General features: G+C 46.4%; 1 protein-coding gene across 3 annotated transcripts in view; it reads right to left on the bottom strand.

The window, feature by feature from the left end:
- Window positions 1–14857, bottom strand: part of ZBTB17 (zinc finger and BTB domain containing 17) — a 53058-nt gene that overhangs the window by 7294 nt on the left and 30907 nt on the right. For 2 of the 3 annotated variants that reach the window (XR_012474575.1, XM_074218356.1), the window contains exons 2-9: window positions 6019–6225; window positions 3941–4129; window positions 3361–3510; window positions 3032–3142; window positions 2135–2188; window positions 1339–1595; window positions 1110–1252; window positions 480–780 (exon numbers count right to left, since the gene is read on the bottom strand). Coding sequence is in view for 2 of the 3 variants with exons in the window: in XM_074218356.1 (XP_074074457.1) it covers window positions 480–780; window positions 1110–1252; window positions 1339–1595; window positions 2135–2188; window positions 3032–3142; window positions 3361–3510; window positions 3941–4129; window positions 6019–6225 (1412 nt within the window). In the remaining variant the exon portion in view is untranslated. Of the gene's footprint in view, window positions 1–479; window positions 781–1109; window positions 1253–1338; window positions 1596–2134; window positions 2189–3031; window positions 3143–3360; window positions 3511–3940; window positions 4130–6018; window positions 6226–13346; window positions 13494–14857 lie in introns of all 3 variants that reach the window. The other variant, XM_074218357.1, reaches the window with a different exon arrangement.

Below are 14857 nucleotides of genomic sequence, written 5' to 3'. Positions count from 1 at the left end.
GCTCCCCGCCCAGTCCGGCCGTCCAGAGGCCATCCTGAGGCCATCCTTGGAGTCAGACTCTTTCTGCTGCTCCAGTTTTGGGTCAAGAGCTACCCCTGGGAACTGCCCCCCGGCCCTGGCTCCAGAGCGGAAGAGGTGACTGAAAGTCACCTCCAAGTCAGTTCTGCCCCCCCCCCCCACCGCCTGGCAAAACCATGTCTTCCCATCCATTGCCATTTCTGAGTCACCAAACCTTAATCCAGTGATCCCTCTGGACCTTACTAGTTTGGGCCATACTAGATTCATTTTCCTTGTGTCCCATTTGTACACATGAGACAGCATCAGAACAGGGCTGGGGTCTTTTTACAAGCCCCTTTTCTGTCTGGGGAAATCTCCACACCCCTTCTTCAGAAAAAGGTTTTTAAGTGCATAAAATTCATGGGACCACAAAGGACTAGAACCTTTGGAAACCCTCACAAGTAGCTGTGCTGGGAGCTCACCTGGTTGAACTTCTTGTCGCAGTGGGGACACTTGTGCTCCTTGTCGGTGTCATGGGTCTCCAGGTGCCGCATCTTGGAGGTGGGGTCAGAGAAGGAACGGCCACAGTAGTCACACTGGTAGGGCTTCTCGCCGCTGTGCACCAGCTGATGGCGCTTCAGGTTGCCCGAGGTGGTGAAGAGTTTTCCACAATCGTCACAGCGGTACCTGGCCTCGCCCGTGTGGCGCTTCTTATGCAGGTTGAGCAGGCTGATGAGCCGATAGCTCTTGCCACACTCCTCACAGCCATAGGGTTTCAGGGGGCTGGGGAGGGGGTGGCGAGGTGAGCAAGTATTGCTCTCAGCCCTCCCAAACCCTGGACCAACCAGCTCTCCACAGGAGGGCTGGCCCCACTGGGGCCAGGAGGGAAGCCCACTCCTGGGGGTGGGGGTGGGGTGAGGGGGCGAGGTGAGGGAGGTGGCACTGGAACAGGGTGAGAATGGGGGTAGGAAGGCAGGGCTAAAGAGAGAAGAACCCCTCAGAAGAGACACCAAAGAAGGGGAGACTAGATGGCCCCGAGGAAGGTCCCCTCCTAACTCAACTTCCATATCTTGAGGAGAGCTGGGTTATCAGCCTTGGCCAGGGGCTTGTACCTGTGTGTTTTCTCATGGGCCTTGCAGGCGGCAGGGTCAGAAAAAGCCTTGTTACACTCTCGGCAGGAGAAGGGCTTCTCTCCAGTGTGGATGCGGATGTGCCTCTTGAAGTTTCCTGTGTGAGTAAACTCCTTCCCACAATCCTGCAGGGATGGCAGAGCTTGGGGTGAGGGGACAAAAGGCAGCTCCGGGGAAGGAGGCAGAGGGAGGGGCTGGAGGGAAGAGCTACCTCACACTTGTGTATGACAGAGCCGTAGGCCTTCGACTCGGTCCGGTCGCTGTAGGTGCCCGAGCGTAGGACCCGAGCCTCTCCCACAGTCTCCTGCCCGGAGTCTGTGCCTCCAGACTCCTCATTCTCCTCGGGAGGCTCGCCATTCTCCAGTCGTGGCTCGGTCTCTTCACCTGGACTGATCTCCCTTAAGGCTGCTCCTTCTGGGCTTTTGTCTTCCTGTTCCTCATCCTCCCTTCCTGGCTCAGCCTCCATTTCTGCAATGAAGTCAGCTTTGGAGGAACTCTAGGAGACACTTGGGTGGGGGCTGTCTGAGGGGACACTGAAAGGCCAAACTAACTGAAAACCAGACAAAGGGACAGAATGGGACAAAGAGTGAGCTGGAGACTGGGGGTCTGTTTCTCTGGGATGTCTCACCCAAAAATGTCACTACTTTTAGGACTGGCAACAAGGGGCTTCTCAAAGAAGGGGAGAATTTCCTGGGGAAGGGTCAACCAACAAAGATTTACAACTCACCCACCACGTGTCCAGTACTGTGCTGATCACTGTTTAAGGTGCTGATAGATCATGTTCTCTTTAGAGAGTCAAAATATAAGAGGCCCTGCCTTCAGAATGCTAAGGCGCTTAGGAATTTGGAAGTGGGGTTGGGGGGGGGCGGTGGCTGGAACAAGATTAGTGTGAGGCAGGGGGGCCAGGCAGTACCTATGCATGGGACAAGAAAGCACAGGAGGGAGAGGCTGGGGGCTTCTTAGTACAATGGATAAGAGCAGAGATGCAATTCCACCTGGCCACTGACCTGCTGGGCCATTTGGGTGAATGGTTTCACTTCCCTGGGTCTCTGGGTCTTCCTCTGAAAAGTGAGAATGATGGGAAATGGAGAAAAGGGAAAAAAAGGTTAAGATGAGGACCTGGAACAATTACACTGCTACCGCCTCAAAGAGAACATGAACATTTTACCCCTTAAAAGGTTTACAGTTTCATGGACTATCTTTTTACAAAACTACAGTTGATAGATTTGAAAGGTCGTCTCTGACAAGAGTCACTTTATGCTAAACAAAAATAAATAAAATGGAGACAACTGTGAAATAATATCTATTTGTATAAGTATGAATGTGAGTGTGTATGTGTGTGAGACTGTGTGTGAAAGGAGGGTTAGAGTTGGGGAGAGGAGAGCAAGAAGCAGAGACAGCCTCCTGGGAAGGGTTGCACAGAAGGATGGGACCAGGCAGTCAGGTGTCAGGAGCAAGAGCCAATAACTCAATTCAATAAAACGTGCAGTGTCCATTCTCAGCCAAGTCCATCAGGAGGAGCCGGGAGCCTGCCCAGGCCCATTCATCCATGGGGGACCCTGTGTTTGCCCCTTTTCTCTCTGGTCCTTGCTAATTACTCCTTCAGCCCCAGGTTCCATCTCAGTCTTCTCTCTTCCAGATCCACCTCCTTCATGAAGCCTTCACCGACCCCCTCCTCCAGACTCAGCCCTTGGCCCAGCTCCCTCCCTTGTGCTTCTGTCTTTTCAAGGACCGGTGGCCTGGGACCCTCTCCATAGGGCTGAGCTCAGCCTTGCCCAAAGAGGGGCTTTAACAGGTGTTTGCATTCTCAGAGAGAAGGAGATGTGTCCTGAGCCCGTGGGGGTACAGTGGGGAGATCCTAGGAGGAGCAGATGGTGAGGTGGGAAGGAACGGCTAGTCTCTACCTTGCTGTGATCTCTCTGACAGGAGTACCTCAAGGGGTGTCCCCACAGGGCTGGGGCTGGTTTCTGGAAGTGGTGGCTCCTCAGCTTGGGCTTCCTTTCTCCCCTCCGCACCTGATCATAAGGAACACGAAGGAGTACGCAGGGAGTCATCCTTCACACCTGGGATGTTTGTCCATCTCAGAGAAGCCTTAATTAAGGGCAAGTTCTTGCCCTAGGGGAGGGGCTGTTGGGAGGTCAAGAAACAGTAGCACCCACACTCTTTTCAATGAAGCCACCCACAGCAGGAGTCACTGGGGGCTCCCCACGGCCCAGCCTTCCGTTCCACTCACCGAGCCCGTCCGCTCTGCTCTCGGCTGGGGCCTCTGACTCGCCATTTGCTTCCCCGCCGGGTCTCTCGAGAGGGCCACGTTCCACCCGATCCAGCTCGCTGAGGGTGGCGGCAGCAGCCTTCTTCTCTGCATCAGCTTTCTTATCGTCTCCTGGGGACAGAGGTAGCATATGCCTGTTCTCCCACCCACCCCGAGGAGAGGGCCCCCTGCTCCTGCCAGCCTCAGCAACACATCACACAGCCTGCTTCTCCTTTCAAGGAGACAGAGGCAGTCATCGATGAAATACCCGAGCCAGGAGGGGCAGATGGGGGAGGCTGGGGGACTAGCAATCCTTTTCACTAATGAAGGAATTGGGGACATCTAAACCAGGCTTTTCCTAAATGAGGACACGAAGGTTCCCAGGGCTGGGTGTCTTGCCCACAGACACCATTTCCTACTTTCCAGTCTCTTTCTGCCCCTTATTCCACAGCAACTCAATGAATCAGACGAGCACCTCTGTGACGCACTGAGGCCCAGGGATTGGCCTGTGCAAGGAAGGATTAGAAGCCAGGTACCACTGTCAGAGCTTGTGTAGGCTTACCCTCGGTCTCAGGCACATCTTGCTTCTCTGAGGAGCTGGAGGTCGCTGTAGGAAGGGATTTGAGGGCATTGCAGGCGCTGACAATGTCCTGCATCTGGAGGAAGCCCGCCACAGCCAGCACATCCTCCACGTTCTCGGGGTTCAGGCTCAGCTTGGCCGTGTACATGAACTCCAGCACCTGCCCCAGACCTGGGAGACAGGGATGTGGGGTCAGGCTGTGGACTAGGCCTCTCCATCTGTCTTCCCTGGGGGTCTTAGACTAGGACCGGAGACAAGCTGACAAGGTGAAGGAGGGAAAAAAATGGAGAGGTGTGGAGATCCCTGCTTCAGAGCCTGCCTGGAGAGGAGGCTGAGCTTGAAGGGCAGCCAGGCCGGGGGGCTCTCAGTGCTCTTGGTCTCCAGACTCATCTCTGGGGGTGATCAATCAGCTGAGTTCACCCTGGCCCAGACCTCTTTTCTAGCCACCACCTCCAATGCAGGCATGGAGACTCAGCAGGTTCTAATTGGAGACCATTCCCTCTCTTCCTCCTTTGGATTTTATCATTTCTGTGAGAGACTTCGTAGTTTATCTAGTCCCCTGTGTTCAAAATGTTAGGGTTATTGCAAATGCTTCCTCCCCCTTGTCTCTCCTCAGTGACCAAACTCCACTGACTTCATCTCTCCTCCACCCTTCCCAGTCTTCCCTTCCTCTCTCTGCCCCCTGCGCCTCCTCAGGCAGGCACAACACTGAGGCCCACCAGTCCTGGCACACTCTTCTCTCCAGTACCGGCCTCACAACCCTTCTCATGGAGACTTGGCCACATCACTTCACCATCTAAGAGACGTTCAGATACCCTTGGCCTGGCATTCAATGCCCTCTGACAGGTACCAGCCTACCTCTCCCTCCCTCTCCCACATGATTTCTTTTTCCACTGCTACAGGATATTTGGGACATCACAAGAATAACAATGATGAACTCTCACAGATACAGCCCTTTAAGGTGTTCAAAGCACTTTATATATATTTGATATGAAATCTGATCCTCAAAATGACTTGTCAAGTAGAGAATGAGATATGGGAAGCTCAGAGAGGTCACCTGCCTTGCTCAGGCTGCCCAGGTAATGAGTGTCTGAAGTGAGTTTTGAACCCAGTTCTTCCTGCTACTAGGGAACCTCAGTAATGCAGAATTAGTGCTTGCTCTGCAACTAAGAGTCCTATAGTGACCAAGAGTTCTGGGTGTATCAGAGGCAGGACTTGAAATCAAGGCTTCCCAAGTCAACTGCCCACTCTCTTCCCACCCCCTCCTCCCTCTCAGCATCATCCACAGGCTCATCCCAAAGCGACCTCCCCCCAACCCCCACCACAGGGCTGGCCTGGCTCTGGTAGACTCCCTGAGGGCAGGAGCTGTTTCCCCTAGAGGATCGATCTCCCTGAGAAGCTGGCAGAGTGCTCTAGAACCGAAAGATCAGATACCCAAGAACTGCTTCTTCAACTGGATTAGAGGCTTCGGCCCAGCTTCCTCAATCCCTTGGCCAGGCCAAGAGCTTGGAAGACAGAAGACTGAGCTTACAGGAGCATCAAAAGTCATCAATATTAGGACAGGAGGTTACAGGGTGGGAGAGGCCCTGGGTCTAATGGCTAGTCCTCCTGCCCTGGAGGGTTGGGTTTCAGGGCTGATATGGGGCCTGGCTGCTGCCTAGACTGGCTAGGACACAAGGGGCAGCCAGGCTCATGGTGCTTCACTACTGTATTTTCCAGTCTGGGACCTGGCACTAGCAGGGCATTCAAGAGCACTGAGCTGGCCCCTGTCTTTTGACAGAGGAGAGCCCAGAGAGCAAGGAAATGACTGGTTCTGGGACACTGGGGCAGCCAGTGGTGCCTACAAGATGCAGGCTCTGGGCCCAGACATCATGAAGAACACCCAAGGACCTCTGAGTTTAGGTCTGCTGCATTCCCCACATCCCCTCATCTACCCCCCCACCAGAGCTAGGCAGCTGAGGGTTGCAGAAGGCCTCAAGAGGCCCTGGGCACCCTCTGCCCTTGGGCTGCAGAGCAGCTTCCTATTCCCGTACAGAGCTGGACCCAGTGTAGCCCAGTACCTGCCGCGTTACTGATGTCCAGGTGCACCACATCCTTCTGGTCCACAAAGAGCATCTTGAAGTACTCGCTGCAGGCCGCCAGCACAGCCTTGTGGGCCTTAAAGTTGATGCCGTCCACCACAAAGGTGCAGTCACACAGCAGCCCCAGCTGCCGCTGCTGATTTAACTGCTCCAGGACCAGCTGGCTGTGTTGCGGGAAATCCATGGCTGGAAGAGGAAAAGCCAGATGTTCAGCTAGGCCCAGGCTCTCCAGGTCCCCAAAAGGGCCTGCACCAGCCACTGGAGAAGTGGGGAGCTACTCCCCTACTCCTGAGAGCTCTCAGCTCTGACTTCAAGTTAAAGATTCTGGTTATCTGGTTATGACCTTAAGAGACGTCCTCACTGGTCCCTGTGAACATGTCTGACTTCACTCTCCTGTCTCCAAGGCCAAGGTCACTTCCCTGAAGACCACTTGAGGCCAAGGTTGGAATGAAGATGTCTGGGACCCAGTTGGGGTGGGCAAGACCACAGCCAGCTTAAGGGCAGGGGCAGGGCCAGAGCCTCCGCCACAAGGATGTGCAGGAAAAAGGCCTCCAGAGTGCTGGCAGCTGCTACAAGACCCCAGCCCTGGGACAACTGCTGAGAGTACAAAAGCAGAGTGGGAAAACCTGGGGGGGGGGGGGGCAGGCGGGTGTAAAATTCCTTAAATCCTTGCCCTCCACACAAAACAAAGGTTAAAAAAAGAGGGAGGAAGTCCCAGACCCCATGAAGCCCCTGGTTCTGCCCTCTAGCAGCCAATCAGAGGGCGGCGTACAGGGGGCAAGCCCCAGTGCCCAGGCCTTCATTCCTAACCCTGCCGCCTGCTCAGGTCTGAGACAAGGGTGGTGCCAGAGCAGTCACAGCTGCCTTGGAAGGGGGTGTTCTTTCTCAACACCATGCTCTGATGGCTGCTCCAACACATGACAGGCCTCACCACCTCAGCTTCAGTCGCTGAGTCTCTGGCCCCTCCAGCTTTTCTAACAGGACCTTTCCTGTCCTCTCATTTTGTTCCTCACCTCTTTCATTTCTGCCATCTTAAAAGCTATGCCTTTTATATTAGTCATTTCCCTACAGTGCAGTGGACACAGCGCCAGGCCTGGAGTCAGAAAGACTCAAATATGGCCCCAGACACTTACTAGCTATGTTACCCTAGGCAAATCATTTCACCCTGTTTGCCTCAGTTTTCTCATGATAAATCACTCTAGTATTTTTGCCAAGAAAACCCCAAACAGGGCCAGAAAGAGTTAAACACAACCAAATGACTAAAACACGTCCTTTCTTTCCTTCATACACAGAGTCTTTCATTAAGAAAACAAGCCTAGATAACCTGGGAAGCAACGGCTGGGCCATGGCCCCGCTGCTCTACCACTCTGGGTATAGTACAAGGAGGAAGGACCTGGAGCATTTCTAGTATTCTTCAAAACGAACACCAGTCATTTTAATGACTCAAGATCAGCTGCCTTTCTGGGTGGTTTTCATTTCCATTACTGTAGTGACCCTGCAGGTCATTCTTTAATGTTGCTTCCTCGCCCTGAATCACTTTGATGCATTGTCCCATACATCTCCCATTTCTTTCAATTCCCAATATTCATCATTTCATCGTCTGTTATATTCCGTCACAACACACGCAGTACAGCCATTCATTAAATCTCAAGGGGGTGAGGAGCACCCCCTTTATTTCCAATTGTTTTGCTACTGTAAAGAATACTGCTCTGAATGTTTTGTTCTATAGCAGAAACTTAAGTTATATTTCCATACATTCTGTAGTAGTAGCTTACAACATAAATAGTTCCTATATTTGTAATTATTCTGAAGAGAATTTATATTTCTGGCTTGCCCTCTTGGGTTTCATCTTTACTTTTTATTAATCTTCAAACTTTCCTAGCCTCCTGGCTACTTCCCTATTACCTGCCCACGTAACCCTTATCCTCAGAAACCCCTCACTGGACCATTCCATCCTTGCCTCTCTTGCCTATATTGCTACCCCCTTTCCCAAAAAACCATCTATACCAGTTGTCTCATTCTAACTTCCAACCTCTTCATTCCATCAAAACTGCTTTCTCCAAAGTTACTAATGATCTCTGTTCTTTTCAAGCCATGTCTAACGACCTTTGACCTCTGCGATGCTTCTGACACTGTCTACCAGTCTCTCTTTCTTGACATTTCTTTTCTCTGGATTTTAGTTACACTACTTTCAAGGTCAGTTAATAAATATTTATTAAGTGGCCAGGCCCAGTGCTAAGAGCTAGGGATACAGCTGAAGGCACAAGACAGTCCTTGCCTTCAAGGGGCTCACAATCTGAGCTTAAAAAGATATCTAGAGGGTGGGGAAGGAGGAGGCTACATGGTCAGGAGCATGAGGAAGTCATGCAGCCAAGATGGGATATGATCTGAGGGTTGGGTGGATTTCATCTTGTAGAAGGATGAGTTTTATGACTGTGCCTATCTTCCCACAAACTGACCGCCCCCATTTGCCATTTCCCACCTTTGCCAATTTTCCTTGTTTAATTAACATTTCCTACTCATAGCTTTCAAAAGTATACTGATCTACTCCTATTCCACATTAAGTTTAATATTAATATGATCTATATTAACTTCATATATATCAATTTAGAATTTATTGTGAGATATCATATAAGGCTGTGGTATAAGGCCAACTGCTTCCAGGTTTACAGTTTTTCCAGTAGTTTATTTTTTAAGTCAAAGAAGGATTCTTTTTTTGGGGGGGGGGGGTGGCAGCAAGGCAATAGGGTTAAGGGATTTGCCCAAGGTCACTCAGCTAGGTAATAATTAAATGTCAAATTTGAACTCAGGTCCTCCTGACTCCAGGGCTGGTGCTCTATCCACTGTGCCTCCTAGTTGCCCCAAACAGGAATTCTTCTAAGAATTTTTTAAGTTTTCTAGTTTAGTGAACACTGTTTTGGAACTCCACTTTTGTTACTGTTACTCCTTGTCAATTCTACCTCCCACCTTTTACCTCTAAAATGAGTTAAGTGCTACATTTTAAGGATTTCCCCCCTGCATCTATTAATATATGCTTGTTATTTTTGCTAATAACGTGATTTGTTTGTATTTATTGTTTTTCTAATTTTGAATTATTCCCATATTCCTGGTATTTAAATCCAATCTGGTCCCAGTAAGTAACTTTTTAGTCAATAACCATTACTGATGCTGCTCTGGTATTCATTCTCTAAATCTTACTAATTTGGGCCTTAGGACCATATTCATCTCATGGGAATGGTTTGGTAAAGTATTCTCTTTCTTTAATTTTGTGAATACTTCATGTAGCAGAGGGGTGAACTTTTCTTTAAATGACTGATGAAATTTAATTATAAATTGAATTAGAACTCTGTTTTTGCTTTGTTTGGAAGTTCATTTATGGCTAGTTTAATATCTACTTCTGAGATTGAGCAAACACTGCTTGTATTGTCTAATATGGAGGGTTTATCTTTTTATACATACTCATTTTATATATTTTCAGTTTCGCTGGCATATACCTGGGAATAGTAATTTTAATTAGTTTCTTTAAGAAATATATATTTAGGGGCAGCTAGGTGGCACAGTGGATAAAGCACCAGCCCTGGAGTCAGGAGTACCTGAGTTCAAATATGGCCTCAGACACATAATTACCTATCTGTGTGGCCTTGGGCAAGCCACTTAACCCCGTTTGCCTTGCAAAAACCTAAAAAAAAAAAATTATATATTTTAGAGCTATAAGATTTGATAAATTCTCTATTCTTGGTTTTGATTTAAATTCTTTTTGAATTCAGATTAGTTCATTGTAGACCTCTTAATTGACCTTTTTTGGGGTAAATGTTAAAATTTATCTCAAAAAATCTGTTTTTAAATTTCTACAAGTCTTTGATTTTCTGAAAGTTTTGTTTTATTTACTGTTAAAAATGGTTTATTGATGTCTTTTGTTTTTAAATCATAATGACTTCTAAATATACTCCCCATTAGTTAAACTAGCAAGCAAAAGAGCTTGACTCTAAACAGCAAAACCAACTAGCACCATGATTTAATGAGGCAATGTAGATGAAGACACTATTGTCACTGTAGATAGATACTGCTATTCTGATGCAACTTATTTCACTCTGTACCACTTCCCATCTTCTGTGTTTTGCCCAGTTCCTCTTCTTTGACATTTTTAATGCATGCTACTATTACATATATGTCAATATTTCGCAATTTGTTCAGTCATTCCCCTATTAACAGACATTCACTTTAATTTCAGTTCTTTGATTCCACAAAAGTGGAAAAGTGGAATTTTTTGATATATTGGACCTTTCTTTCCATTTTTTACCTTTTCTTTGGGGGGGGGGAGTTATACCTCATAATCAAAGGGTCTGGGTTTGGAAAGTTGTAGTCACTTTGAGTGCAAGATGCCAAAATGACATTCAGGACAGTTAGATTGCTCCCTAATCATGTGTCATTTCATCAGCCTTCACTGACCTCTCAGTTTTTTTCATCTTTGCCAATAGGCATGCTCCAAGTTTTCCTCAACTGTCTTAATGTAACTTTTTTTAAAAATGTTTTTTAATGTTAATGATTTGAAGCATCTTTTCTATGGGGGTACTTGTGGTTGGCAACTTTTCTTTAAGTAGCTATTCTACTTCAGGTCTTATTTCCTGTATTGATCCCAATTTTTATCATGTGATAGGTAAGGAAAGATGCATTTAATATTTCTGCCTTTCCACCCCTGTGGTATCCATCTTTGTGCCTTAGCACAGTTAACTTTTTTTTTAAGGTTTTTGCAAGGCAAATGGAGTTAAGTGGCTTGCCCAAGGCCACACAGCTAGGTAATTATTAAGTGTCTGAGACAGGATTTGAACCCAGATACTCCTGACTCCAAGGCCGGTGCTTTATCCACTGTGCCACCTAGCTGCCCCCACAATTAACTTTTGTAAACACTCTGGGCTTAAAAAATTTCTCCTTAATATTTCTATTCAGTGTTGTCAAAGGTCAACTGTCTCTGGTTTTTCTAATGTTTTATTTAGACTCTTAACTTAGCTTTTATATTTGCTACTTTTGACAAAAACATACTGAGATCCCTGCCAATTACTAACATACTGTTCATGTTTTCTTTTTTAGGTTTTTTTTTTGCAAGGCAAACAGGGTTAAGTGGCTTGCCCAAGGCCACACAGCTAGGTAATTATTAAGTGTCTGAGACTGGATTTGAACCCAGGTACTCCTGACTCCAGGGCTGGTGCTTTATCCACTGCGCCACCTAGCCTCCCCGTTCAGGTCTTCTTGCAATTCAATTAAGTTAGATCTTTAAGCCCTTATATGTTATAACGTTCAGTGCTGTTTATTTTGCCCTTTGTCAAATCCTGTTAAAATGTTTCCTGTCTTCCCTTCCCTTCTCCTCTTGAGAATGTCTTCTCCAAAGTCAATCTTTCCCCTCCTTCTCCCTAAATCAATCCCTTGATTACTTCACTATTTCTACAGAGCATCTATGGAGTCTGTCAATTTGCACTTTGTCATCTGGTTCCAATATCCTTGGGTAGCATTCTTTGATGAAATTCTTGAAATATGATATACAATTGCTTTTTTCCCCTATGGTCTTGTGGGAAACCTAATGATTCTTAGCTTATGTCCCCATTTCTTGTAGGTCAGTTATTTCTGATATCTCACTCATTTCCTTAATTTTGTTTACCTTTACCTTTGCTCTGACAGTACTCATTGCAATCACAGAAATTTTTAGTTGTTTGCTCCCATCCTCATCCCAGCAACCTATCCCACCTTTACCCACCCCCGCCAAGATCCTCATTCCTGGGCTAAGGAGGCTGAGTTTCTGCATTCTAGTCTACTTTAGCAGATTGCTCCTTTTGACCACCTTCAGAATCTGGAGTTGTTCTTTCCTGGAGACATTGAAGATTTGTTGGCTTCTGGATTTTTATACTGACCAGGTGCCTTTCCCCTACACTCATCCATCTTTCCCTTTTACTAGTTTCCCTTTGATCATTTCAAGGCTCTGACTTCCCTCCCTTCACTGGGCTGTGGTGGCTGCAAGAGGTGAAGGACTCTGATGGAACTGCTGCTAAGGTAAGACTGTTGGGAGGGGCTCATGAAGGCCTGAGGTGTGGGTCTGTCCCAACCTGCAACTGGCTGGTTTCAAGCAACCCTTGACTCAGCAGTTACTGGAATCACTACAGATTGGGTGGGACTGACAGAGGGGTGGGACTGACAAGAGGGGTGGGATGAAGAGTGTCATCAAAGGGAACAAGGTGCAAGATTTTCTGTCTCATCTCCAGTTAATTTCAGGATCTCTGACTCCAGAGTGACTGTAATCAACCCTCTAAGTAAGGACCCGAAGTGTCAGCCCTCTTCAGGAGGCCCCTTGGGAGATGAACAATTGTGATGGACTCTGGGATGGACCTTGAGGTCTCCAGAAAACTCTTACTTTCTCTCTTCTTTGAAGTTGTTTCCCTTTATGCTTTCAGAATTTCAAACTTGAAACACCTCATTGATCTTGGGTTGAAAATTTTAGTCCATGGGACCTATATATCCCTTCTTCTAAAACTTCTGAAATCTGCTCTCCCAAAAGAAGGGTGTACAGATTAAAGTGTATAGATTTCTTCTTCTCTAGCATAAACTCTAGGAGGGGCCACTTTCCCACTAAAGTTCCCACCATTTCCACCACAGCAATCCATTCTTCCCTCTTAGAGGACATCAGATCTGAAATAATATTTCATATGTTGATTTCTCTACTTTAGGGAGGATGAATTAAAGCAAGGCTCACTAAGGCAAGTCAAGAAGTAAATAGTCACTTTGCTATAGGCATGGATGTCTGGCCAAAGCCTTTACTTCCTCCTTCTGTCTAGGTGGTCTTAACTGTTGCCCAAAGGCTCTTCACCCTGCTTTCCTCTCCTTTGGTCCCTTCCTGGATTTCTTTACAAACTATTTCTTTGAAAAGAAGCATATCCAACCATACCCTATTCTAGCCATGGACTTCACCCCAGAAAAATCTAGGTGGTTTTAGGACAAATTTGTCTCCTTGTATTAGACTATCATCCTTGTATTAGACTGTCTAAACATGGGGCATTAGAGTAAATTAACTGGAATTGATGGGTTTTTATTAACTCCTTCCTTGGATTTTGATTCCTGTGAAGTTCAGGGTGTTTCTTACTGCTGTCTCCCAAGCCTGAAATGTATTCCTTCTTCACCTCTACCTCTAACAAAGACTATCTCATTTTCTTCCCAAAGCCAGTCAAAGTCATTTTTTTAATGAATCCTTTCCTCATTCCTTGACTTGACTCCCCTCAAATGTTAGTGCCCCACCCTTGATACATTATTTTGTTTATACTTACATGTGTAGAGGCAGCTGGTGGCACAGTGGGGAGGGAGAGTGCTGGGCCTGGAGTCAGAAGATGCGATTTCAGATCCAACCTCAGGTACTCACTAGCTGTGTGACCCTGGGCAAGTCACTTCACCTCTGTCTGCCTCAGTTTCCTCTTCTGTAAAATGGGGATAATCATAGTACCTCTCTCCCAGGGTTATAATAAGGCTCAAAGGAGAATACTCATGAGATGTCTACCCCAGTGCCTGGCACTTAGTAGGCACTATATAAACACTAGCTATTATTATTGTTGTTGAACATGGGCCTAACCTGTGACCTTGTGAGTGTCTAAGGGTCTCTCTATTGTTGCTCTCAGGTTGACAATTTTCTTGAGCATATATGATGTATTCAATCAACAGTATTCTCCTCCCTCCACCCAGTCCCCACCTTTAAAATTATGTTAACTCATTGTTTTAATGTAAATAAACATTGACTTTTCTCTACCATTCTTCTGTCACTCCATAAAAAAGGAGAGAAACAAAACACTTTTAATAAATACAGTTAGTCAAAGAAAGCAAATTCCTGTTTAAGTCCAAAAATCCATACTTCATTACACAATTGAATCATTGACCTCTCGTTCATCCCGGCAGGTCACTGCACTGATCACAGCTCTTGTCTTTCAAAGTCGTTTATTTTCAGTGCTGTAGTTAGTAGTTGACTCTGCCAACTTCCCTTTGCATCAGTTCAGACAAATTTTTCTGGCTTTCCTTGAAGCCATCCATTTCCTAACTTCATATAGCACAATATTCTAATACATTCTTAAACCATAACTTGTCTAGCCATTCCCCAACCGATGAACACCCCTTTAGTTTCCAATTCTTTACCACCATGAAAAGAGCTGTTTTTATCACAGATTGGTCTTTTTGTTCTTTCTATAATCTCTTTAGGGAAAAGGAACTAGCAGTGGTGTCACTAGGTAAAAGTTTATATGCATGGTATGGTGACTATTTCCAATTTCTTTAAAAAATGGCTGAAGTAATCCACCAACTCCACAGTGCATCATGCATGAGCCTGTTTTCTTGCAGCCTTTTCAACAACTGTCATTTTCACCTGTTAAGTGTGAAGAACTTTAGAGTTTCTTTAATTTACATTTCTATAATTGTTTTCTAGTTTTTGCAAGGCAGTGGGGTTAAGTGACTTGTCCAAGGTCAAACAGTTAGGTAATTATTACCTGTCTGAGACCGGATTTGAACTCAGGTCCTCCTGACTCCAGGGCCAGTGCTTTATCCACTGCAAAACCTAGCTGCCCCCCATTTTCATAATTTTTAGTGACACAGAACATTTTTTCATACAGTTGTTTATAGCATGAATTTATTCCTTTGAAAACAGCCTATTTGTATTCTTTGACCATCTATCAACTGAAGAATGATTTTTACCTATCTTAGAAATAAGATTTTTTTTCTGAAAAGATTTTCCCTAGTTTCTTTTTCACTTCCAACTTTACTGTATTGGTTTTGTTTCTACAAACAAGTTTAGATTTTA

Source organism: Macrotis lagotis, chromosome 1, assembly GCF_037893015.1.
Source record: "Macrotis lagotis isolate mMagLag1 chromosome 1, bilby.v1.9.chrom.fasta, whole genome shotgun sequence".
Taxonomy (NCBI): Eukaryota; Metazoa; Chordata; class Mammalia; order Peramelemorphia; family Peramelidae; genus Macrotis; species Macrotis lagotis.
Note: the sequence above shows the minus strand (reverse complement) of the source record. Positions and strands in the feature narration are given on the sequence as shown.